At 42.3% G+C, this 25,322-nt stretch overlaps 1 protein-coding gene across 3 annotated transcripts in view; it reads right to left on the reverse strand.

Moving 5' to 3' along the window:
- Window positions 1-25,322, reverse strand: part of TTLL5 (tubulin tyrosine ligase like 5) — a 130,541-nt gene that overhangs the window by 42,020 nt on the left and 63,199 nt on the right. For all 3 annotated transcript variants that reach the window (XM_062577517.1, XM_062577514.1, XM_062577515.1), the window contains one exon: window positions 13,416-13,570. In XM_062577517.1, the coding sequence (XP_062433501.1) occupies window positions 13,416-13,570 (155 nt within the window). The remainder of the gene's footprint in view (window positions 1-13,415; window positions 13,571-25,322) is intronic.

The raw sequence follows: 25,322 nt of genomic DNA on the forward strand, positions 1-25,322 counted from the left end.
ATCATGGAATCAGTACCTCAGGAATTTCATCAAGTGATTGCATATAATGCTAAGCATGAGCACATCAAAGTTGCAGCTGCAGACGCTAAGCCCTTATAAGGGCAGATTAAAATATCCCAGCTGTTTAGTGAACAGCATCCTTTCAAGAGATCCTGCCTAGCACAGATAAGGCACAGCAGAAGAGGACAGTAACAACGGTGTCGAGTGACTGAACAAGATCTCTCCTCCGTTATACACCACTTCTTTGCACTGATGCCTTTCATGATGTTTAAGCAAATGTGCTAAACACAGCAGACTTTTCTCACAAAGGCCATAACCGGTGCTTTACTGCAGGCTCATTTTCTATGAAAAGACAAATAAGAGTACAAACACATCAGGTCCAGATGGCTCGACCTGAACACCGTAACATTTGCTAAGGGGCTAATGTAGGTGTTATATATCATGCTTATGGCTCTCTAGAGACTATTCAGAGTTGAAGACAGAAAGCAAACTCTCACTTGCATAAAGGTGAATAATGGACATTAGAAAAAGACAAAGTAATTCATAAGGGAAGGTGTTACCTAGTTTTGCTACCTAGCAATATACACCATAAAACTGGTTCCTTAACACCAGATTAAGATTTGGATGAACAAAATGCAAACAACGATTAATTTTGATTTTGTAGCTACAAGTGGAAAAATTCACAGTTTATGAAGTTACATGACATCAGGAATTCAGATAGCTTCAGAGACATGCAAACAACAACAACAAAAAGCAATATAGTTCTCCAACAGAAATACTCCTCAATAACACAGGCCTAAGGAAACCTATTCTCACATATTCAGGTTCTGCAATTCCCTAAAGGTCATTATATGTATAGAAAGAATTTGTTCTGTTCAAAAAGTATCAGTAAAGAAACTTCTGTAATACTTGAATCATATTCTGTCCAACATGCTTCCTAACAATCTAGAAATCTTTGCATAACTTTACTTTTCTTTACACAGCTTGTAGAGGATACTTTTCACATCTAAATCATTCAGGTTAGCATCAGTGGCAGAAAAATGGAATTTCACAAGCAAGTGAGCAGATTGATTTTGGTATTGTTTTTGAAAGTTAGTAGTTATGCAAAAACAGAATCCTGAACAGAAGGACAAATATTTAAAGTGACTCAAAACTGCTAAGACTACTGGACTGAAATTTCTTGAACTACACCAAAACAATACAATTATTAAAACTAGACTTTCAAAATTATTTTACTTATTAAAATTTTTAAATTTAAGTGTATATTTATGAAAAATAACGATTTGTGAACATTAATAGACAGCAGAGAAAAAAAGTTGTTGTTACTAGGGAGTACTAATGCAACTCATTCCACTTTAAATCACAGTTCCTTCTTGATGGCTTTCCATTTTGAAGAAAAATTAGTAAGTTTTCAATATTCAAAAACAAACTTTATGAAAGCCAGATGTTCCAAAGAATCTTAATGGGCAGCCTTTCATCGAAATTGTTCATAATGCATAAGCTCTAACTTTCTTGATTTTTGTAAGAAATTTTGAAAATGGAAGCCTACAGATCATAAGGAATCAAAATCTGACCCGCTTATAGAATACCTTGAAAGATACTATACACTGTTCTTTATTACAAAGAGATTCGTTTATCAGTGTACCTCACCTTAGAAGCAGCAAAATCTCCACAGAGAGAACACTTCTAGTGCTGTCTCTGAGAATTCAAGAGGTCATGTTTACCATATATATATACATATCATTTTTTCTGATAATTTTTTCACAATGAATGAGACTGTGTTCTTTTTGCTATATTGATTGCTTGTTGGAAAAGCCTTTAACTGCCAATCAAATTATCATCTGTCAAAAGGTATTTATGGAGAAGCCAAAATCTTCAGCCATGGAACAGTATGAACGAAATAACATTCCTAATAATATTCAGAAGGTCAGGTTAGGTAGCCACGTTGTTTTTTTATGGCATTGGGCATTGATGAATAAGTATCTTTCTAGGGTTTTTGACTTCTAATACTTTCATAACTAATTCTCAATTTCAAGTGAGAATTTCACTGAAGACTGCTTACAGTATAGTGACTTCTACTTCCCTGGACTATTTCCAAAAAGATCTGAAACTGTGGTGTTAGAAGTTGGAAGTAACTTGTTAGAAAGCGTTCTGTTCAACGTATTCCTGATCTCAATTCCACTAGCAAACACTTTGGATATAAGATTAAGATGATTCCTTGACAGGAAGGGCAGTAGAAGACCCCTACTGAGCCAGATACAATCTGAAATTCAAGCAAAGAAGCCATGCAACATCATGGATACCAGCAGCTGAAACATAAACCGTGTCTTTAGTAAGGCTCTCTCACTTCGAAATTCCTTCTACTGAGGGTTACTGTCTCAGGGTCAGTGTTCAGCAGACCTGGAGCAGCCAGGTTGCCTTGGCCTCTCCATGTCTGGTTTGCCGAGGACAGTGACTGGATGAGAAGTGTTAACAGAAGTTCAGTGAACGCAACCAGACAGTGTCTGGAAACTGTGGTACCTTTGACACACCATCCAGCTTCTTTTTAAAGGATATCCAGCTTTCAACTATTGTTAGAGTATGAACCCCTAGAAAAATCTGCTCCTGATACAGGACTTTGCATACACCAATATTCTATATAACCCTTACTTTATCCTGGTGTTACAGAGCCTACCTTTCACAATTCACTTAGGATCTTTGTAATTAGCACTGGTACTGGCCAATCCTCTAACCAGCTTTCCTGAGCTGCCGAAATGCTTTTGTGCTGTTACCCAAATCCTCTTACCCAGAGCGCTTGGTCAAACTCACTGACTGACAGTATCCAGTGTTGGACAAAGACTAAGAAAGTACTACTAATTACCAATGTTACTCATTATTATAATTCATACTACTCCCTTACAAAAAAAATAAAAAATAAAAAAGCTACTTTCTGGAGTGGAGTACTCTTTGCCCCATCTTCTTCAGATTACACAATATAGGTACGTTTCAAAAACCTATGAGCTAGTAAACAGGGTCTCCAAGCAAAGTTGTCACCGCATGCAAAGGGAAACTGAAATACTTCCTGACTTTTTAATGCTTTTCTTCTCTCCCCTTTTTTCAAAGGAGTTTTTTGTTAAATGCTGGAGCCCCGTGTGCCTCTCAAACAGCTGCTGATTGATACCTGCAGCCCAGGGGAGCCCTGGAGAATAACAGCCTGTCACGGAGCCAACAACACACAATTCTCAAACTCCTGTGTCAGCTGCAAACTCCCCAGTCTGAAAAGTGGGGAAATTAGGTGACAAAGCAGGATCCTCATAGAAAAGGCAGACTAACACTGCTAAGGATAGGAAAGGAGTTTCTACATGTTTTTTTTGAGAGGATTCCTGTTTATATCACAGGATTAAACACCAAACAGAGCAACACAAGCCAACCATGACCTTGGGCTGGAAGGAAAATGTGAATGAGCACTGGAGGTGGAAACGTCACTGTACAAGAGAAGGTTGCCCAAAACCAGAGCCTAACAAGAAAAAGGAAGCCCCCTTGGCTAACAGATCTCAAGATCCCTTTTGCTACCTCCTGCTCTGGCACACTTGGTCACTAAAATCCTTCACTCACCCGAGCTTGACTCCAGGTCCTTTGGCTGCTGACTGCAGAGAACTGTCCAGGCACTGCCCCGTATGTGGGCTGCCTTCTAGAAGGCCTTTCCACACGGACCTCAGGCTGCACCCTGCTCCTGACATCTGACAGGCTTACCTGTATAGCAAGCTAATCCTCACTCAACTGCCCTTCCGCAACTGTAAAACACCAATATTTCCAACACAGCTGTACACAACCTTTGTTTTCACCAGTAACCAAACTTCCTTTCTAACACTAAGACATCTATTCCTTCCCTCCAGGCAACTCCATCTGAAGGGAAAAGACACAGGGCAGACTTGGAAAGCTCCAAAATATTTACGACGAGTTCAGGTTCAGGACAGCCCTGGAGAGCCTGATGCAAATGAAGGAAAGGTTGCTAACCTGCCTTGTCCCTCACAAGCCTGGCTTACGGAGGAGCTTTCCGTTTTCACAAAAGCAGCTTTCTGTTGTGTGTCCGGTAGGGAGGATACAGAACATGCAACTCTGAGATCTGAAGTGCTTCACTGTGGCCCACAGGAATAGCACAGTTCAAAGATGGGCCCGTTCAATCCCTCTGTTCTTAGGCCAGATGGACCTGCCCTAAGCTCAAAGCCAGAAAGGACGCTCTTCTGGGAAGCTTCCCAGTGCCCTTCTCAGTTGCACAACAGTGAACTAATTCCAACAACTATGGCATGGTAGTATGGCTTTCACTCCTATTGCACTACCTGCAACGCTAAGCAATGGACAAAACTTGAGGTCCCTGTGTAAGGAAGAGCCAGAGATGGATAAAAATATTGCTAAAAAAATAAAAATAAAAAGGAAAAGGGAGAAACCAGACATTCGTGGGATTCCCTGACAGCTCCGTGCAGAAGGAAGGGCTGGGCTGGAAAAAACAGGGCCCCAGGTTCCTGCCAAGCTGTCTGAGGCCCGTCCTTTCCAAATAGCTCAAAGAAACAGCCAAGGCTCCCGTGTAACCCTTTCAGAGCTCCTCTAGAGAGAAAGGCTGCTCTGCATATTAACCCACAGAGCACTAGCCTGCTGGGCTCCCCTCATTGCTAGAGATCAGGGAGTAGCAGAGCTGACATCCCCCAGGAGTGCTACTGCAGAGCTGATGTCCCCCAGGAGTGCTACTGAAGTGAGAGCTATGGAGACATTAACCCTTCAAACACCACTGCAGAAAGCAAGTACTTTAATGCTGATTGGGAGGTTTAAATAAATGTAGAGAAAAAGGAGATCTGCTGGTCACTTTGCAATATGAAATATTCAGAACCTACACAGGATATTTCAGAGATCAAAGACCAGAGATGGCTGGGTGGGAGGTTATGAGTCAACTAGTGCAAGACACTAGAAGATTGCAACTTGCTCTATATTGAATTAGATTCTTATTAGAACAGAAAACAGCATGTGACTTCAGTCACAGCCAGCAAAATCCAGTGCTGGCGGCTGAAAGCCAGAAAAGAGAGTTCACTGGCGAGAAAGAAGTGAAAGAGGAATTATATCGGCATGGACTGCCCATACATTTTGCTGAGTTTTACATTAACTGTAATAACCAATAGAAAATATCTGCTTATCAAAGAAAACCTTGGTATTTAGCATGGCCAGAAACCAGCAAGGTATCAGGATACGAAAGTTGTGAGTTAAAAAATAAAGAATGATAGTGTCATATATATAAAATCAATGCCTTACTCCTACTTGGACTACTGTTTTCATTTCTTGTCATCTCTATAAAGACAGCCAGAGAATTTTTATAAGACTGGGAAGATTTCCGTATAGAACTTGAAAAGAATGGGACTCTTTAGCTTAGGAGAGGCAAATAAGAAAGGAGATGATAGATCCACACAGAATAAATAGTGCAGAAAGCAATAAATTGAGTTTTTCTATTTGACTTCATATAATAATAGAGCAGAGATTTTTGGTGAATTTGAAAAACAAACTATTAATAACAGAAAACTATAGCACAATACATATTTACTTGTGGAACTCACTGCCGCAGCTCGCAAATGAAGACTACAATCTTTCCAGAAAATAAAAATATTTATATGAGCAATGACAGCAGCCACAGCTACGTTATGAAGAACAAAGTAGGGTGAGAACAAGTCAGATGTTAACAGCTGGAGGGTGAAAGCAAGCTTCTCCTACAGACAGGGAATGTCACTGCTGTCCATCAAAAAGTTCTCTGCAAGTTCTCTGCGCTTTCATGGAAGATCTTGGCAGCAGTCACTCCAAAGCACAGGATAAGAGAACTAAACTGATCAGCAGTGCAATCCAGGATGGCAAATCCTACGTTTAGATTAGGGGAAGGTGAGTTTGTGGAAGCAGCTGAAATGAGGCAGCCCAAACCCATTGTCAGCATCGGCCTGGGGGCACGCACGAGCCCCGTCACCTCCCTGTCCCTGCCACTGCAGGCTGCGTGCTGGAACACGGGGGACGAGCGGCACATCTTCCCCGAAAGGAAGTCGCGCAGGCAGAGCCAGGTGCCGAGAGGGAAACCGGCCCCCCTCTCATTCCAGCGCTGTTCGCAACAGCCCCAGCCGCCCGAGCCCAGCAGACAAGCGCAAGGCAGGCAGCAGCTGCGGCCCCTTCGCCCCGGCAGGGCCAGCCGGGGGGCCCAGGCGGCAGCTCCCGAGCGGCTCGGCCGCGCTCGCGCACGTCGGCTCGTGCCCCGCTCTGCCCTGCTGCGAGGCCCCAGCTCTCGCCTCCGGCTCAGAGCCCTGCACTGGCTCCTCCGCTCTCCCCGCGCCCGGCCCAAACCCCCTTCGCCTCTGGAAAGGGTCCTGCGATTAATCTCACTTATTACCTCGGAAAAGTAACAGCGCAGCGGCTGCCAGCCAAGTCCGACTCAACAGCGTCTGGGGAGCCGGGGCTGCGGGGCCAGGCCTCAGACTGTCTGGGCAAGTCACGAGCTTTCCGCCTTTCCTCTCCCGGAGGCTCCAGGCGCAGCGAGCCAAGGCCTAGCTGTGGGAAGCAGGGATCCTTCAGGGCTGTGCCAACCCACGGTGCCGAGCCTCAGGGCGATTTCCGAGCAGCATGCGGAGTAATTGGACCTGCCATCACAAGTTTCTTCAATGCAACCAAAAAAAAAGCGTGTGTGTGTGTGTATAATACACACACACACACACACACACACACACACAGAGACACACATACAAGTCACATATTTAAGTTTAAGGGAGTAATTTTGCTTCCACAGTTAACAATTGTCATCACTGACCCTGGGAAACAGGTTAGAGAAAAAAGTACGAGGTTGGCAGGGAAAGGGGGGAGGCTGTTACACGCACAAATATGCATGAGGAGGGGAACAACATGCACAAACTAGAGACAGGATGAGCTGCAAGCACACACAGCTACCCAGGTAGCACTTCCATTCCTTACCCTCCCTCCTGAAATCTCCTCAGGACTGAAGTAATAGATCAAGCCCCAAAATTCAGGGCTCTCAGAAACACTGCTGCTCTCGGGCCACAGACCAGAATTCAAGTGCGACAGAGCTGCCGAGGAGAAGCTGGCAAGGGATCAGTGACAGAGAATCTCGGTACCCACCCTGAATTACGCCCCCAGTACAAATAAAGAAATTGAATTAACGTAGGTCCTAATATGACAGAGGCCTACAACTGGAACAAAATCCAAGGCGGCAGGAATTCTAATCTCACGTCTCTGTCCTAACATAAATAGCTACTCTGGCTGAAAGGGACTTTTCTTCACAAGTCTTCCAACGCAGCACGGGTCACTGCAGGCAGCAGACTAGGAAGGGGACAGTGAGCTGGGGTCTCTCCCCGCTGTTTCACAACTGAGAAGAATCAAAGGCAGCAGCACCAGAATGACCGATGCAAGATCTGCCTCAGGATCAAGACTCTTCTTTCTCACACCAAAGCGAGGATAGCACAGTCTGCTCCTGCGAGATATTAGGAGAAACACACCGAGACCAGGGAGAATAGACCTCAGGAAGGAGAAAGGGGACTGTGTGGTAATTATGAAGCCTGCAGAAAACACAGTATAACGCACACAGACTGAGCTGAAAATCCAACCTGCCCTCTAAGAGGGAAGGGGAAAAGGGAAAGGGGCAAGCAGCGCGAGGAGGAAGGAGCACGCGTGGCTATGCTAACTCGGGCTGGACTCCGCGCTGCTGGTCTGCGGCTCCTCTGGCACTTCTGCGCTGCCTAGCCAGGGAGGTGTTAAGGTCGACGCAGAGTTTGCTCAAACCAAACCAAAGGCCTGTTGTGCGGCCTCTGGGCTTGCTGCTCTCACCCTTCATTTCCTCCAAAGGCACCAGTGCAGCGTGGTCTCCTCAGTCTCCAAGACAGCCTGTGTCCAGCTGCTGTGCAAACACACAGGCTCTGGGCGCTCGGCAGGCAGGGCACAGGACAGCACAGGGGCAGCCTCTACATCATCAGGGACTGCAAGGAGCTTGAAACAAATAATTGTTTCCAAATTGTAGTTATTATTAACCCTTAAGATGCAGAACTGCAAGGCAGTACACATCACAAAGAAATATATTTATTCTTTTTAAAATTTGTGTTTAGCTGCCAAGATGACTAGGAATCCTCTCCTCCTTACTTGTAGCTGCAAAACAATCTGTAATTAGCTCTTTCCCATAGTCCCTACTGCAACCTCCATGCTAAGACCACCTTGATTTCAACATCCTCAGATGCAAAAAGCAAGACAGTCCCATCAACTGCTCCCTCTTTTATCATTGTGAGAATCACCCTGCACATAGCAGCTCTTGGCTATTATAGCATTATTCTTCTCATAACTCTTCAGAGCTTGTCTAGTTTTGGTCTAAGCACTTTGTTGGTATCCTATTTTAAATTCCACACCCCCAAAATTTGGGGGAAAAAAAAGATAAAGGAGGGGGGAAGACACTGGGGCCAGTTCCACCTTTCTTTATGTCATAAGTAACAAGCTGCTCATTTGACACAAAGAATCAAGGCTGGGGGGCCAAAATTAGCCTGTGATAGCTGTTTGGGAAAACTTTTTGCAAGACTCAAAGTTTCAGTGGAAATAGTGGAGAAACCACTTATACCAGCAGAGAACAAACACCCCAAGTCGCTCAATCTTCCACACTGCACAGGCCCAAAGGACATAAGCAGTATGATTAGAGTAGAGGTTCGCAAACTGCAGTACATGTACTCCCAGCAATAAATGAAATATTTCAAACTAGTATGTAGCAACAGCAGCTCCAAAATCTGTTTTTCGGAGTAAGGGAAAGTAAAGTCCTCTCTATAGCAAGTATTTGGCCAGAATCTTTGATTGCTGAATAAAGCAGCAGCTTCCATCTTCAGCTGTGGCAAGGGATCCACAGAAACCAGCCCTGCTCAGAAAGCAGGAACAATGTAAGGTCAAGTGTGAAAGAGAATGAAACAGGGATCCCAGCTTGCAGATGGAGAGAAGGTATAAGGTGTGCAGGAGTCAGCCTGGTAAATCCTAGTTTGCAGACACAAGGGAGGCATGAAGCAGTGGTAGGCACTAGGAAGAGGGGGCTTAGAAGAGGGTAAGGAAGGCCAGTGATCAACAAGGGGCTCCTGGTATGGGAGACTGCTAAAGCAGCATGAGACTGTCAGGGCTTAGTTTGAGAGGTGGGGTGTGCATGTGAGTGTAGTGTAACCGTTACTCTGTCTACAATTTTTAGGATACAAATAAATTTGTATTTGCTATTAGAACAGGCACAGGAAGCTAATGTTTGGGGAAGCACTGGATTTACTGCACACATATTGTTCGATTGACTTGTACGTGAGCAGTAAACACATGTAATGCACCCCAGAAGCACCCACTGTGTAAATGCTGTAACTATGCAGTGAAAGGGCACGAAGTCTGAAAACTTCAGAAAGCAACAGGCTTACCACGCACACACATTTCCAGACTTGAGGCATACAGTTTGTGGTTTCTGAAAGCCTGAGGTAACAAATACTTCAGTAGAATCTGCTACTTACCCACCTCACTCAAGTTTTTCAGGAAAGAAAAAGAAAAATCAAAATACAGTAATGAGAACCTGTTTAGAAACCTAGGCATATGGTACCTATGTGCATACAAGCCCAAGAACCCAGGAGCAGCTGCTGCTGTTACCACCACCAAGAGTGATATTGGATCAAATTAAACTTAGAAACCCCGAGATCAGAAAACTGTAAAAGTCTGTTTTTATACAACTCAACCAAGATTAGATAGACTGCCAACACAACATAATTTCTTGACGAACCTGAGCACCTTGGCTCAAATTCTGAGCTAAGAAATATTTCGTGCATGTCAATTAGTGAGAAAAGGAGAATCCCTTGTTTCTGACTGCAGTAGCCCTCCCAAGTTGACCGGTGTAACTTGGACTGTCATTCTACCTTCTGACTGATGACAGGGAAGCTTGCATGCCTGCCTGCCTCCCCCACCAACTTAAATAAATCTGTCAGAACAGCTAAGGAAAAACTATGCCAAGTACTCTGGAAGAGCTGTGTTGATCTTTATGTTAGAGAAAGATGTCACGAACAAAACAAGAAGCTAATAAAACAGAGGTCTCAAAAAACATAGATGATTTCCTTGTTGAATTTTTGCCAACACGCTGCCTATATGAGTTCCAAAAGATGAACCTGAGCAAGGACAGCTGTTGTTGAATCCCAGGTGCCCTCTGTAAACACAGAAATCTGTATTGATTAGAAAGACTTCTTTTTCATAGCTTTGGTCCAAACCTCGGAGATAAGTGACCTGCAGAGCCCTGAGAGTTCTGCTTTCCTTTTCAAACAACAAATGACACAGCAGCTGCAGACCCCAGAGCCAGAAGCTTCCTGGAAAGTCTACCATCCTCCCCATCACCGATTATGCAACTATTTGTCAACCAGCACTCAGAAGTTAGTTTAGGTTCTGAATCAACAAGTTATATCTAGGAGTCCTAAATACTTTGTTAGAAATCATGAAACCATGTTTAATACCTTCAAAGTAGAGTGTGAAAGGTTGACATCATGCCTGACAGTTAGAGCGATAAGCTGAGAGAGAATGGAAATAAGGCCCTGAAGCAGGACTGGAGATAAAGAAGGACGGAGCAGATTTGGTGTAGTAGCAATGAGTTAAGAAAGCCAATGAAGGAAGGGCTGGAGCAAATACAGCAACTGTGCTGCTGTAGTCAAAAGTGAGCCTATGTACAACTTGGAACATTTTGCCTCCTGTACAGCCCTGCAGGCTTCTCGTTCGGAGCACAGTGAAAGCCCAAACGACCACATGGGTGGGAACAAGAACAAAGATTATGGAAAGTTTCTAAAATAAAAGAAATGACAACAACAAAATCTCAACAGTGACAGCACCACAGACTTATAAAATATCGTTTTAACATACCCAGAACTGTTCTCTGTCTCTCAATTACAAACTCAAGATCTCCTTTGCCCTTCAGCCAACAGACTATTGATTTGGCACCTCTCCTCATACAGCCAAAGAAATCCAATAAAAGAAGGGAGAATTAACTTTTGTTCAGAAAGATTTACATAAATCAGTACTGGAAGAGTGGGAATTTAAGAGGTATAAGATTTGTCAGTAAGAATAACCTGAATCCTAAAGCTCAGAAGCATCAAAATGAGATCTTTTCAGACAAACCTCAGCAGCACTAAAATGGCTTACATTTACTACAGAGACACACAAAAGCTGTAAGGACTGAGTGTCAGAGGCAGATATTTGAACTGGATCAAAGAGTTAAAAAAAAAAAAAAAAAAAAAGTGAAAGCCAGATAAGAGACTCATTGACAAAACATTCCCATTCTTGCTGATTTCTACAACTGCTGGACCAGAACCTCAATGGAACAAAACAGGAAGTTTTTCTTCAAAGTCATTCAGCACTGAGCACAGGCTGAAGAGGGTTGACACCCATTAGATGACCCTCTATGAACTGCAGACCTCCAATGTAATAAACCAAGCAGTAAAGAGGGCATTTTCAATACAAGACAGACAGCTATCTCCACATACTACAACTCTGATATACCTAAAGAGATAATTCCAAAAGGAAAGTTTCAAGTCTTTCTTCAGAGAAATCCGTGAGAATGCTTCACAGACCAAGTTATCAAGCACTCTCTCAATCATTCCAAATGAAAAAAAAGGAATTAACTCTCAGTATTCTGGCTATCTGATATAAGCAGCCATGAAGACAAGAGAGACAATGTCCGAAGACAACTATTGCTGTCTCTTACTCGGAGACTAACAACAGAGCAACCCAAACACTGCCAACCACTGCAAGCTTTTGGCCCTCTAATCTGCAGAGTACATATTTTCAGTGCTGAAAGACCAAATGTGTCATGAAAGGTTTGAAGACTGAAACCTACACTAGCTGTGCCTAGATGCTTCCTATGTACTTTTGGATTCCTACACAAAATAAGAATTTCTACAGTCATTAATTATGTATACAATGCTAGATGAAACACAGCCCTGGAAGTGGTTCAGAGTGGAGCTCCAGGTATTAAAGGGTGGGTTGCAGATCTACAGGTAACACAGAACAGAAACAAATTCAAAGCAACATAACTACAGTGCCTTCTGTAGAGATCAGGAATAGAAAATTTTGAATGTGAATAGCCTCTTTCCTGCTAAGTCTGTGAATCCACCCAGGGGTGCAGGCAGAGTTGAGAAAGGAACAGCAGCTCTAGGACAGCCTGCACTCTGCTGCTCGCTCAGGCTGCGTAGGAGGGGAAGGCAGCTTACACCTGTTGGATAGGTTCTTTATTTGGATTAAGTAATAGCTCCCCTGGCTGGGCTCCAAGAGCAGAATCACCACCTCTCTCAATAACTCAAAATCCCAGAGGCAAACATTGTGCTGGAACAGAAACAGGCCAGGAATTCATTTCTCACATTCCTCTTCTTCAGGCAATAGGAAAAACAGTGACTGATGAAATAAGAACAATTTTACTTGAGCTTTCCAAATCCATCTCCAATCCTCCTATTGAAGGACCCCTTTGGGAAAGGATGACCACCCAGATCACATGGCTTCTGCACTGTGTGTCTACCTCTCTCACCTTCTTCCATTCAGACATGAACGACAAGAATCAGTATTTTCATTTATACAGTCCTGTCTAGCCCAAACTAGTGTATTGGAGAAACTCTGCTTCATTGTTTCCATTTTCAAAGGCAAAAATGAAGGCTCAGGCAAAGGAAGAAGTATTTTTTTACTGAAGCAACATAGGAAGTATTCGGATATTGAGCAGTTTCGGGCTAGTGTTCAGTCTAGTTTCTTGCAGCAGTCTCACCTGGTTCCTAGCTTCCAGGATCCAGAATCCTTCGGGCAAATATTGCTTCTATTTCAGTCCCAGGAAGAACAGTTCTACTGCATAATCACAGTCCCCTACTCAGAGTCCCACAAGTATATCACTCACGAATATACATTCCTATGTCCTAGTTGCTTTCAAAATTAATAAAGAGCATAAGGAAACCATTCAAAAGAGAAACTTTTAGAAAACTCTGCACAGTGTTGCTATATATTTGAACAATATAAACTTAATATTCAAAGAAAAAACATGAAAACTGGGCCTCAGCAGAGATTTTTGCAATATCAGGTATAGGTTTGCACTCTGTATATATGTCTTGGCACCAGAAAGAACTCAAACCAGATACAGGGATAAGAAGTGATCAGAAAAGTGAAACAGACATCTCCCTTTCATTCAACATGTCCATCCATTTCCTTACTGCATCCAGATCCTGGGAACATAGCTCTATTACACAGGACTAGTTTCTAGGGTAGTTCTGGGAAGAACTGGTACCAGGCACTTGGACACTATCTTCTGATCAAGAAGCTAAGTGCAGATTATGAATGAGCTCCTGAGCGCAATGAATTGCTTTCTTCACCTTCAAAAAGCTGTAGCAGCAATTTTAACTTACCTGACTGCTGAAGACACAGACCTTCTGTCACCTATGTGAGTGTCCGACTGAACAGCCCACAGTGGCCCTCTTCTGTTGAGCGTTGACCGATAGCTCGGGGGGGAGGCTGCGCTTCCCTTGCTTATAGCTCCACTTGCCAAGTTCAGGTTTGTTAACTACAGTGAGAAAGAAAAAAAAATAAAAGCTAAGAAAAGAGTAAAAAGTACACTGGATAGAGTACCTAATATCAGTCTAACAGTCTAGAGAAGGGAAATCTCAAGATGCAGAAAAATGTGCTAGTGCAACCAACAGTGCAGTAAGTTGTCACCTCTTCTGTGGGTTAGAACTAGAAGGCATCTAAGCATTAGGTGAAGTTCAGAAATCTTGACTTCAAATTTCAGGATTAACCTATAGTGATTACACACTGTTTCTCTTCCCACTTTCGCAGAAGTAACCCCTTCCGAATCACCCCTTCCCAATGCTATCCTTTCCCATTCCTGCTCCTTGTCTGTTTGCTGTTGTTCTCATCTAGTCAGTCCTAGATCCACTTTTCAGATCTCTTTCCCCTTATTTTGCATGTTCCAGTTTCATTCCTACAAATTTCCAGCACTGACTTCCTCACTGCCTCAAGCCCCTATCTCAGCCCCCCCCTGCTTCCATGTGAGTAGGTTACTTTTTTTCTTCAGTTCCTCCTCCGGTCGCTCACATACCCAATCCAAGTGGTTCCAGTTTGGTCCTCCTCCCTCCTGCTCCTTTTGCCAGCCTCTTTGTTCACCCAGTCCCAGAATCTGGGCTACTCATCAAGCCACATTGACCACTAGACTATTCCCTCTATTTCCGTCCTTTAGCTCTAATGTGCCCCTCCCAAATTACATCCATGTCCCAATTTTTGCCCCAGCGGTTCTTCACAGCTTGGCAGAATTCAATTCAAGCTAACCAGGCTCCCAAGACAGCACCGACCAGGTCCCTGAGAACACAGGACAGCACGTACTCAGTACTCTAGCCGTGCCAGTACAGGGAAATTCAGCTTTGTACCCTCCATGTGGAGGCAACTTTCAGGAAGCTGAGAAGCACTAACAGGTGCTACAAGATATATTTTACCCAGAGCTTTTCAAGTATTACTGTGCAGTCAAATTCGAATAAAATTTTAAATTTCAATTTGCTACTCCATAGTATGAGAGACCTGGAGCTTCAAAAGTTCTCTAGACATTTAACGTGCACAGAATATGTTTTAGTCAGCCTTGTAACGGCTCCAACAACTGTTTTGGCTGCAGCATTCTGAAAACTGTACGTTAAGCACAGAAAATATCAAAATGGATGAAGTTTCTGAACATTATCAGCAATTTAAAGAAAGGTCTTACAGTGCCACCTTAGCAACAGAGAGTGCTACCCACCTTAAATGGAACAAACATTAAGTATCATTTTGATGCCTCCGCCTCACCCTAAAATGCTACTGTCTTCTGTAGATTACATTATTTTAAAGTATATCTATTAGAGTAACAGAAAACCTTAAGTTTGGATCTAACTGTGGTAGGCACTATACAAATACCCGACAATGACAGTGTTTCCGGCTACAAAGAATTTATAGCCTGAAAGAAAGCAAAACAAGCACAGAGGCCAATACGGTAAATGCAGTGGGATGTATATAATTCTTAGCTTATCAGCAACAGTAATCACAATTTTGCTAAAGCAGTCACGTGCAAAAAGGAGTCTTGATCCAATTCACTCTCCTCTTCACGCTGATACCAAGGAGCATTTAGTCCCCTGGATTACCACCTCACCCCCAGTCTATTACCGCAGTACATTTTCCTCTCTAATACTGTAACCCTGTTTATTTGAAAGCTGTCTTTCTAAGAGAAGCAGGTGAGCAAATAGCTCAGCATGGGTAGTAGGGATATTTCACACATTCCACATAGACAGGTGTTTAAATTACAGCAGGATTAAATACAGGCAGTGGAGTCAAAGAGGGGAGAGAGCACCAGCAAGAGCGCAGGGTTGAGCAGCAGCCAGCCCACCCAGCCGGGCGTTACCGCTTGTGCTGCGCCGTGCTCCGAGACGGCTCAGCTGCTGCCACCAGCTCGCCGGGATGCTGCCTCGGAGGACTCCGCGGGCCCCCCAACGCATCTGCGCTCAGCAGAGTCGCTTCATTGCCCAGTCACTAGGCCTCCTGCGCACTTGATGAAACTCCATTCACCTCTTCATTCAGAGGTAAACGTTCAGCAAGAAATCAACGGTTACTTTGGCTTGAAAGAAGATAATGAAGAGCACCTAGTCCACAGCAGATACCAAAAGCTCTATAAAGGGTAACTTCCAGCTTCAGAAATGGGAATAAGAGAAAACAAATAAAGAGAACAAAAAAGATAGGCCAGTGGGGCCCAAAAAGGAAGGTGGTGATTACTGCAGAACTAAAAGTTTGTTTTCACACTGAATCAAATTTACATGGGTTCGAACCCTTCTGCCTGGTAAGATCCCTGTGGTTTTCATCAGCCTTTCTTCATGGAAGATCTTGCAATTATTTTTCTGGCATTGGCAGCGGTGGGAAACCTGCGCGTGTTGCACACGCGAGCGTCCCTATTCTCAGACCTCTTTCCTCAAGTCCTTATGTGCTCTGGGGAGCCTGTGTAAAAGCTAAGGGAAAGCAGCCGTCAGGACTGTACACGCAGCTGATCTCCCTCATGATAGAGTGATTCACGAAGTTGTCATAGTTTTGAAACTGTTGGGGACAGGAAAAATATCACTTAAGCTAAAAGTGATTTACATGTCAAGTAAAGAACACAGTAAGACTGTAAATCCCCAAACACTCTCACAGAACAGCCTGCTTGTTATATTTTTATTTTGTAAACTAACTGCAAGGCGGGGGGGGGGGGGGGGGAAGGACATTCAACAGCCATACTTGATAAAAATAGCCCTGTCTTATAAAACTTAACAGCACATACACATATTACTACGCTGAGGACAACTTACTGCACAACGCCCACTCTACTGGCTTTGGGGGTTTTAAGCATTATAAAGTAAGCTGACGTCTACAATCCACTTGTCTTCTTGACCGTAGAGATACATGAGCTTAGAAGAATTAAGTCTCTACGTTCTTGCTTTATTCAGAGGAATTTATTCCCAAATAAATTTAAGGCAACACAGAATGGTCCACAAAAGTGCAAGGTACAAAGACTGAGGCATTTTTGAGAGTTTCTTTTTGTTTGGTTGTTTTTATTCCCTTAAATCTGCCTCATAACTTAACAGGAAATATGAAATCTCCAAACATAAATAGGAAGAAAGAAAATTCCAGGACAAAGGCTGTTTCAGAATAATAGCATTCTATGAACAAAGAACCATTATACAGTACCTTTAAGAAATCACAAACAAGACTCAGAACAGGTGATTAATATCTTTCACGTTCCAGATCTACATTATGCTATCCTTTCAACACTGATTCCCACCTGTCATATTCATGAACTGAACTCTTTTTCTAGAATAACATCTTTTATTTTGCATTTTGATCTTTTCTAGTGGCTAAAACATCAGACATTTTGCTTTTTTCAAGGCAGTGTACATAAAAAAAAAAAAAAAAAAAAACAATAGTGCAGATCAGCCTTCAAGGATTCAGGAAAAGGTTCCCCCAAACTGGTCTGTTTCTCTTGCTAGTTTGCAGGAGTCGACCAGGGAAAATAGGGGCACATCACTTGAAGTTGTCTCACCGCCCCTCTTGGCATAGTGTGGGAAAATAACTTAAATTTTCATTAACAACAGATCCCAAGTTTCACTAGTCCACATGTTACAACACTGAACAAGCAATGCACTACAAAAATACCTACTTTACACTTATATGGCAATTTTAATATTTTTCTGCCAGAAGCCAGTCATGTCCTGTTGCCTATAGGCTATGTGTAGGGGGCCAGAGATCTAGAATCTAAAGACCCTTTCTCATACTTGGAGCCACACTTGCATCCTCTCCAGTTCACATGCCTCAGATTTCCATTTGGATCATTTTGATTGGTGAGGAGGAAGAGGGATCCAAGGGTCCAGACGTATTTCAGAAATCAAGCAGGACTAAGAGATGGGCGAAAAGAATGCAGTCATCATAGACCTACTTTATTGGCCAAAAACCCTTTTCTTCCAAAAAAAATTTCAATAACTTACAATGAAAAGTTTATAGTTTTAAACAATAGGAGAACTAATGCCACAAAATCTTTGGCATAAGGTACCCTACCACCAAGATTCTAAGGTACATATGAACATCAAGAGTTCATCAAGAAGCCTTTCCTTTAAAGAGAGATTTGGGCAAAGATAACTGTAAGGTATACAAAAAGCCATTGCTTCTCATCTTCATGACCAGACCAGAATATTTAATTTCTAGTGTCTCAGACAGGATAAAATGACACTACATCACAAGGAAACATCAAAGAAGGAAACATTCCACCAAAAAGAAGAACGTTCAAACATCTCATCATTTTTGAGACCTTCTCTTCTTTAGATTTACTTTTTCTGTGTGCTTCCAGGTTTACTCCTTCAAGACCCTTCAGTTAATCCCTAATTTTCCATTTTAATACTTACAGTTCACCCAGTAACACTATCTTTATCCAACAGCTCCTCAACCAAAATTTCTTCCACTTATTCCAAGATCTGGCTTGTGTGCAAACTGTACTTCCACCTGCCAAACCTTCCTCAGACAAATACACCCCTGAGGCTTCTGAGATTAGTGAAATATTTATATCCCCAGGAACAAAGGGGAGCAGCTAATGACTTGTATTTTGCTATATTCTTTAATTATGTTTCTCTTTCAGCATTCACAGATGACTATGTCTAGATGCTACAACAATATAAATATTCTTTTTTAATCTGTGCACTTCCCAGTCTTTGTGCTGTATTTTCTTGGCTTCACCACAGAGCTCCTATGTACATCTGTGATTTAGCCCAGGCCTGAATGACTTGATCTAACAGTGTCTCCACGGTCTTCCAGTACAACTGGAGCCAGTCAGTCTGCCTTGTATTGAGATGCTGGAATCCAGCAGGCCATCCCATTATGAGAAACATCATGGGATCTTAACTTGCCTCTTTCCTGAAGGGCAAACGAAACCCCAAACCACCAATCTCTAAGTAAATCCACAGTCCTTACGGTCTGAACAGTGGCACAAAATACATCTATTAAAGGCTCTTTGGAGAAACCACACAATACAAACATTTTTCCAGGGCCACCTTGTGCCCTAGCAAGCTGACCACATCTTATACTGAAACAGTTTCATTTTATGCACAGACTTGAGTTTGCAGAAATAATCAGCCAGAAGAAGGGAAGAACTGGGGCTACAGGCAGGGAAGTGTGAAATCTGTGTGTGTACCAAGGCTGATCTGGCCAAAGGCCTGTGACATTCCTTCTTTCCTCACTGAGCTTACCAGCTTACAGGATATACATATGCATACAGAGCACAAGTGTTCCCGTCTCCAGAAAACGTTCCAGACAAAGACCTGCCAGAGACATTCCTGGGAAACCTGACAAACTTGCAAATTCCTTTGTAGTGTCTCCAGCATATGCATCCATTTAACAATGAAAAAAGCCCCAAGTTAGTGCTGCTGTTCCCTTTTCCTTCTGAAAAAGTCAGGCTTTCATTTCAGCACTGTACCTCAAAACTTCCCAGGGGGAGTGATTTTGATAAGGCACAGTCCTGCCAAATGTTTGATGATCAGGGTGTAGTCTTTCCCATGAGCTAGCTGCTCAGCCTAGCCCATTTGGTGACTCTTTGCAGATTCGCAGAGGTTGCTGCACCACAACGAAAGCCTCTACTCCTTTCTCTTCAGAGCCTCAGAGCTGCAGGAGTGGCTCTATTCCTGCACTGCAGAAACCACATTGACATTTTCTCCTCCTACAGCCTCTGCTGAGACCAGTCATGCTATTGCTGATGCTTCAAATCAGCAGTATTAGAAGTAAATCCAACCCCAATATGAACAGCCTGGGGGCAAGGAGGAGAGGGGGCCCTGCAAAGAATAATGTAAAAGGAGGGGGGGGAAAGAAAAGAAAAAGAAAACCCTGCAGACTTCATCTCCTCACTTCTGCTCTCCTTTCTGGTTACAGAAAGAGATGCCTCCTTCCTCTACAGTTCTCTTCCTCTCTATCAATGGAAGGGTAAAGCCGAACAAACCACTACATAAGGGAAACAAATCAGATTAAGACGCAGATAAAGCAGGTTGAGTTAAAAAAGGGACTAATACTGAAGGGGAAAAAACACACACACATCACTCACCTCCATCAAACATCTACAAATATTGCTGCACTTTGTGTTTTGTGGTCTCTATGCAGCCACCATGCAGCTGCTCAGGTGTAGAACCAAAGAAGCTGATGACCACTGGGACCTGCACAGTGTGTTTTGGTACACTGACAGTTTTGTGGCACTTTTCCTTTACCGAGAGCAATGCAGGCAAAGATGTCAAGCTGTGCAGTTGAGACAGATGGGTAACTGAGGAGGAACAGTGCAGGTTCGAATTATTGCTATATCTTATGTCAAGCTGAAGCCCTTTATTTTGGGATTCCTGTGGCATACTACTCCCACAAGGTCACTCTGGGGCAGTGCAAACTGCTCATCCCCATTCTTCCTTGCTCCCTTCTCACTATCTTGAGGTTTAGAAAACTCATCTGCTTTCTGCTAATTTCCACTTTCTGTCCGAATGAAATACGTTGAATGAGAAAAGTGCCCCATCCTCCTAGGGATCTGTCAGCACGTTTGTAGGAATTCTGGCTGCTGGATCTTGGGCACTGGCTGGCTGCATAGTAGAGATGGAGACAGCTCGGTCTAGCCCTTGCCTGGGTGGTCTGATGTTATCCCTGTGATTAAACTCCCTGGCTAGAAGAATTGGAACTATTCCTAATGATAGCTGGGTCCTGAAATCTCACACACTCCCTCACAGAGAGGGGCAGAGCTTCCACCAAGCTTCCCCTCCTCCTCCTCCTCACAAAGCTAGCCAACTCAACACATTCTTCTGTTCACTAGCATTAATAACCACAAAGCACTACTAGCCTGGTAGATATCAACAGCAGCCCCCCCACATCAGTCAGTGATAGGGACCTCACACAGATCCAGCACTGCAGGAGAAAATCCTCTTTTTTACCTTACAGCATATTTCAAAGAAGCTATTTCAGAGAAATAGCATGCTATTCCCAAAGGAAAATTTACATGTATCCAGGATCTAGTCACCTAAATCTTGATCTGCACACATACTGTGCATTTTAATGTCCTCCCAGGAGGAAGTCTTGCAATACAAGCACATCTTTATGCTAAACACATGTTAAATAAAGACTTCAGAACTAATGCCTGGTAAGAAACACAGCAGGAGAAAACAAGTCTGAATTATTTTGGTCACAGTTTTCATCCATCCATCCACAAAGGCCAAACACAAACAGTAGCTACAGATGAAAAAAGAATCTTAATTCAGCTACTAGCACAGGATCTAATACAGATCCCCAACTACAGATCAAGGCAACAAAGTCCCTTTACAATGCGAGCACCTCACTGAACTGTATCTTCAGGCTGCATCTCCAAAATCACCTTTGAGGTATCTGCCTTGATTCTCAGGTAGTACCACTAGTGTCTCAGCCTCATGTTAGACAAGAAGTAACAATCTAAACAGAATGATCTAAAAACCAGAGTTTAGTAACATACTGACAATACTACAGGTGAAACCACTATACTCCACATCCTGACAAAGCAAGGAGCACCCTGCCTGTAAAAATAACTAGCCATCACCTGCATGCCATAACCAGGGAAATCACTGATTTTAGAAACTCACTGCCTTACAAATGTCTTAATAACCCTTTTATGCATATAGGAAATACTTACATTGTTTTATTACAGTCAGGCTAATAAAGAAATGGTCATATACGTGGGCACAGCAGCACAGCACACAGATTCCTCACTGTTAAATATGAAAGGTCAGTTCGGAGCAACGGCCCAGCAAACTCACGATCCGACCTGATGCACACTTTTCAGAAGAAAATGAAAGAAATCTTAGTTTCCAAGCAGTCAGCTGTGAAACATGTTATTTACAAAGAAAATTCATCTGTTACTTCTGTGAGTTAAAATCTATTACTTGCAAAATGCTTACTCTTTTATCTGAGGTAACTATGGTTGGTCTTACTGTCTACATAAATATCCAGGATATTTTTGAATCCTCTTAAGCTTTTGACCATAATGATATCTCACTGCGGGATGTTTCAGAAGATAAGTATATTCTGTGACAATAAACATTCACTTTTATCAGTTTTTAATCTGATGCCTTCCCACTAGATCCTCCCCTTCTGCTTATACCAAAAAGAAACAGAATCTACATTATTACCCTGTCATCCTGCATACTTCCTTCATGTCTCTATCCTCCCTAAACGATCTTAATATTTTCACTTCCTTGCTATAAATGCATCATGTCTTTAGTCACTGCAGTCACTCATCTGTGAATGTCATTTCTCCTGAACCCATTTCAGGAATGGCATCCAGAGCTTTTTCAAGAGAGGGCATTTAACCAATGCTTATATAAGTACATGCCATCTCCTATTCTGTTCCTTAAATATACTAATATTCTGTTTGTTCCCTTTACTACTTGAGTTAGAACAGGTGTTTCCACTGAGCTTTCCAAAACAAAACTCATTTTTTTCTTCTCTGAATGACTGCAATGAAAGTTTATTATTATAAGTAGTTAAAATTATTGCTTGTCACATAATCAGTTATTCGTAAACACTGAATTTCATCTGCCTTTGTGTTTCCTGTTGATAAAGTTGTTAAAAATTTTCTTAGTTTTTCCTCATAACAATCAACAAAAGAATATGGACATACTAGCAAGCTACCACGAAGCAGGCTAGAGTTCAGGTTTACAGCACTATGTCACTTCACAGCAGTTGAACATCTGGACACTTCTGGCACATATTAAACAGAAGGTAACAAGTTACCTCATGTTTACTACTGCACAAGCATGTGGTCACATGGATGAACACTAAAGAGTAGTATAAATTCACACCCTATATTACCTTGCATTTACTAGTTTTTTCATTTATACTTTTGATGATAACGTGCCACTCATTACTAACCTCCTCCTTTCAAATCTTTGGTTTCGCACTTCGAGTCATCTCTGTTCTGCATGTTCAGTTACCTGCTTGCTGCATTGAAAACTGGCCAGTTATTCCTTTTGCTTGCTCTCTGTCTGCTTTTTAAACTTATGACCAAACTTTACTTCTCACCCTAAAAATACCTGGCCTGCTTAACAGCCCTTGCTGAAAGTCTGTCAAAAGATTTTCTGAGAGTCTGAACAACAAGAACTAGTTCCACTAGATGCTATTTTGCTCAGTTCAAAGAACTCTAACAGATCAAGACAGGGATTTTTTTGGTCTTTAATACATTTATGTTGCTGAACAGGAATTTGATTTTGCTTTGTTTTCACAGATATGTATCTGACATCAGAGCAAGGCTTGTTGCTTTGCTTTAGAGAGAGCTTTTAAGGCCTTTACTACAGACAGGCACATTTGTTGCCTCTCTGTACTCTGTTATCCAGACCAACTTTACCATGACCCACCCCTTTTGCTAGAAGCTTTGTCACTTGACTGTTGCATTTCTTCTGAACTCTTAAATGAGTCCTCTCCAGCCACATAAGTCTCACTGAACATTTCTGCCTACCCTCTCTCTTCTTCGCATGGTAGCTCACCTTTACTACCTGAAAACAAATGCATCTGCTCTAAATCCACTACAATGAAAAACAACGCAAAACAAATTAAACGCCCTTAATACCTTTATTCTCAAAAACTTGTTTCCACAAGACCTAGACTATATACTCCAATATACTAATAAATTAATCTATCAATAGCAGAATTAAGTAGACCTGCGTCACTCACAAGCCTGTGCCCTACAGAAACCTCTCCTCCTCCACGTCCCCTAACTTACAAGCAGGAAGCAGCACTGTCGCACTGCACATGTTGCAGCAAGTCCTAAATTAAAAACCTCTTCACTGCTGATGAATATACATATCCCAACTGGCTAGGAAGCAGCCAGATTCTGTTGACCACTTGATTTTACCCTTCAACAGATGCACTTTTATGGACCTTATACTTTTATCCACTCAGTTTTCATGAAACTGATAAGAACATAATATCTTTAAAAACAAATTTACCCAAAGCTTGGGAGATTTGGACAGGGCTTCCTCCCCCTGCCACAACCTTCTGAGCTCAGATACCTCCTTATTACCCTACTCTGCCAGGAACATACCTGGCTAACGTTGGACCCTGGAAGGCACATCTTCCACGCAGATCTCTGGCATTGCTTGCTCACAAACTTATTGAGCAGTTAATTGCACAAACGCCCTGTTATTTATGGAAACCGAAGAGCACTGTAGTTGGATAGTGAGTACTGCAAAAATCAGGCAGTGGTTTAAAGATTTCTGATACGTACAGGTATAGAATTTGCATTCTTTATCATACCTTCAAAATCAGTTTATTATCAGACTTCATGTAAACACACAAAAAATGGTAATCCTGTGTTTTTAAGTAAATACAATGGACTAAAATTCCTCAAAAATAAAAAATAAAACTCATTATTAATTATTATACTTAACAATAAGGATTCTCCCTAGAAGCTTCAGTGTCTGTATTCGTTTGTAATGCTGAATATTCAGACTTAATAACCTAACTTGGGATCATCGTTCTTCAGCAAGTCTTCAAGGTTATAACTGTTATAACTATCCTGCATTTATTAATAAAGATAGTTACAAAGTTACCGCACAGCTGCTCCTTTTCTAGTCTAAGACGGAATACTCCTCTTCCTCCTTTCTACTCATCTCTCAGTCCTGCAGCTGGACAAGCAGGGCATCACATACAGAGGCAGGGGAGTAAGTAATGATTCTCAAGGGCTCTAGATTGATATTTATTGTATACCATTGTGAGGGCAGTCTTGGCTTCTCCTGTAACAAGCATGAAGATGCACTGTTGAAACTTTATATAATGTATCATGAAAAATATTTTTCAAAAATACAAAAATAATTAAAGGCAAAATGTTCTCACATACTTGTGCACACATTCATCTTCCATTAGGACTGTCTGAAGACCAAGTGTGGTACAAGACAATAATGAAAACACAAACCAGTAAGGCTTTACCTTTCTACTCCCCCCCCACACACACTTCTCAATTTATAAATGCTGTTTATTTTGAATATCACTCTGAAGATCCTGTCTTGAGGTTCAGAAGTTAACAGAGAGGACAAGACAGAAAGATGATGTGTCAGCAGCCAATGGGCTTAATTTATTAAACTGATTTAATATAGAAGGTAGAATATAAGAGTGTAAGAGAGAAAATGTGAAGCAGGTGCTTTGGGCATGAGTAGGAAACAGAGGAACAGCAGGGATTAGAGAGGAGAGGAGGTGGACTCTCAACCAGATTGGTAACACCATTCCAAGCACAGCTGTGGAGGAACATTCTTGGGAACCCCGGAGACCTAGGCTAACACACAGATAGCAAGAGAAATTCTCACAGGAACTGGAATGGAAAACAAGTTTCCCAGCTGCTCTTGGAAAGAGGTAATGTATTCAGAGTACCCAGGCCCCAAGACACAGCTGGGCACAACACAGAGAACCAAGACGAAGACAAAGGCATTCCGTTTATATGTAAGAAAGAAGTTGTTGCCCTTGGGAAAGAAACTACTTTTCTGGGATCTCTCCTGCTTTTGCACACATATCCAAACCAATAGTGCTGATCTTGCCATTAACAATAAATAAATCCAAATATCAAGTCCCTTTCATACCAGCCAGGTGATTTCAAACAAGGTATACTAGTACAAAGTTTCTGGAGAGACTTTAAACAATTCTACTGTTTGCATTGTTTAGGTAAGAGATAATCTCTTCCAGACATCATCTTTGTGCCAATTTATTTTAGAATGCTTTAAGAGAGCTACCACATTTCAGTGGCTAAACAG

This window comes from Rhea pennata, chromosome 5, assembly GCF_028389875.1.
Source record: "Rhea pennata isolate bPtePen1 chromosome 5, bPtePen1.pri, whole genome shotgun sequence".
NCBI lineage: Eukaryota > Metazoa > Chordata > Aves > Rheiformes > Rheidae > Rhea > Rhea pennata.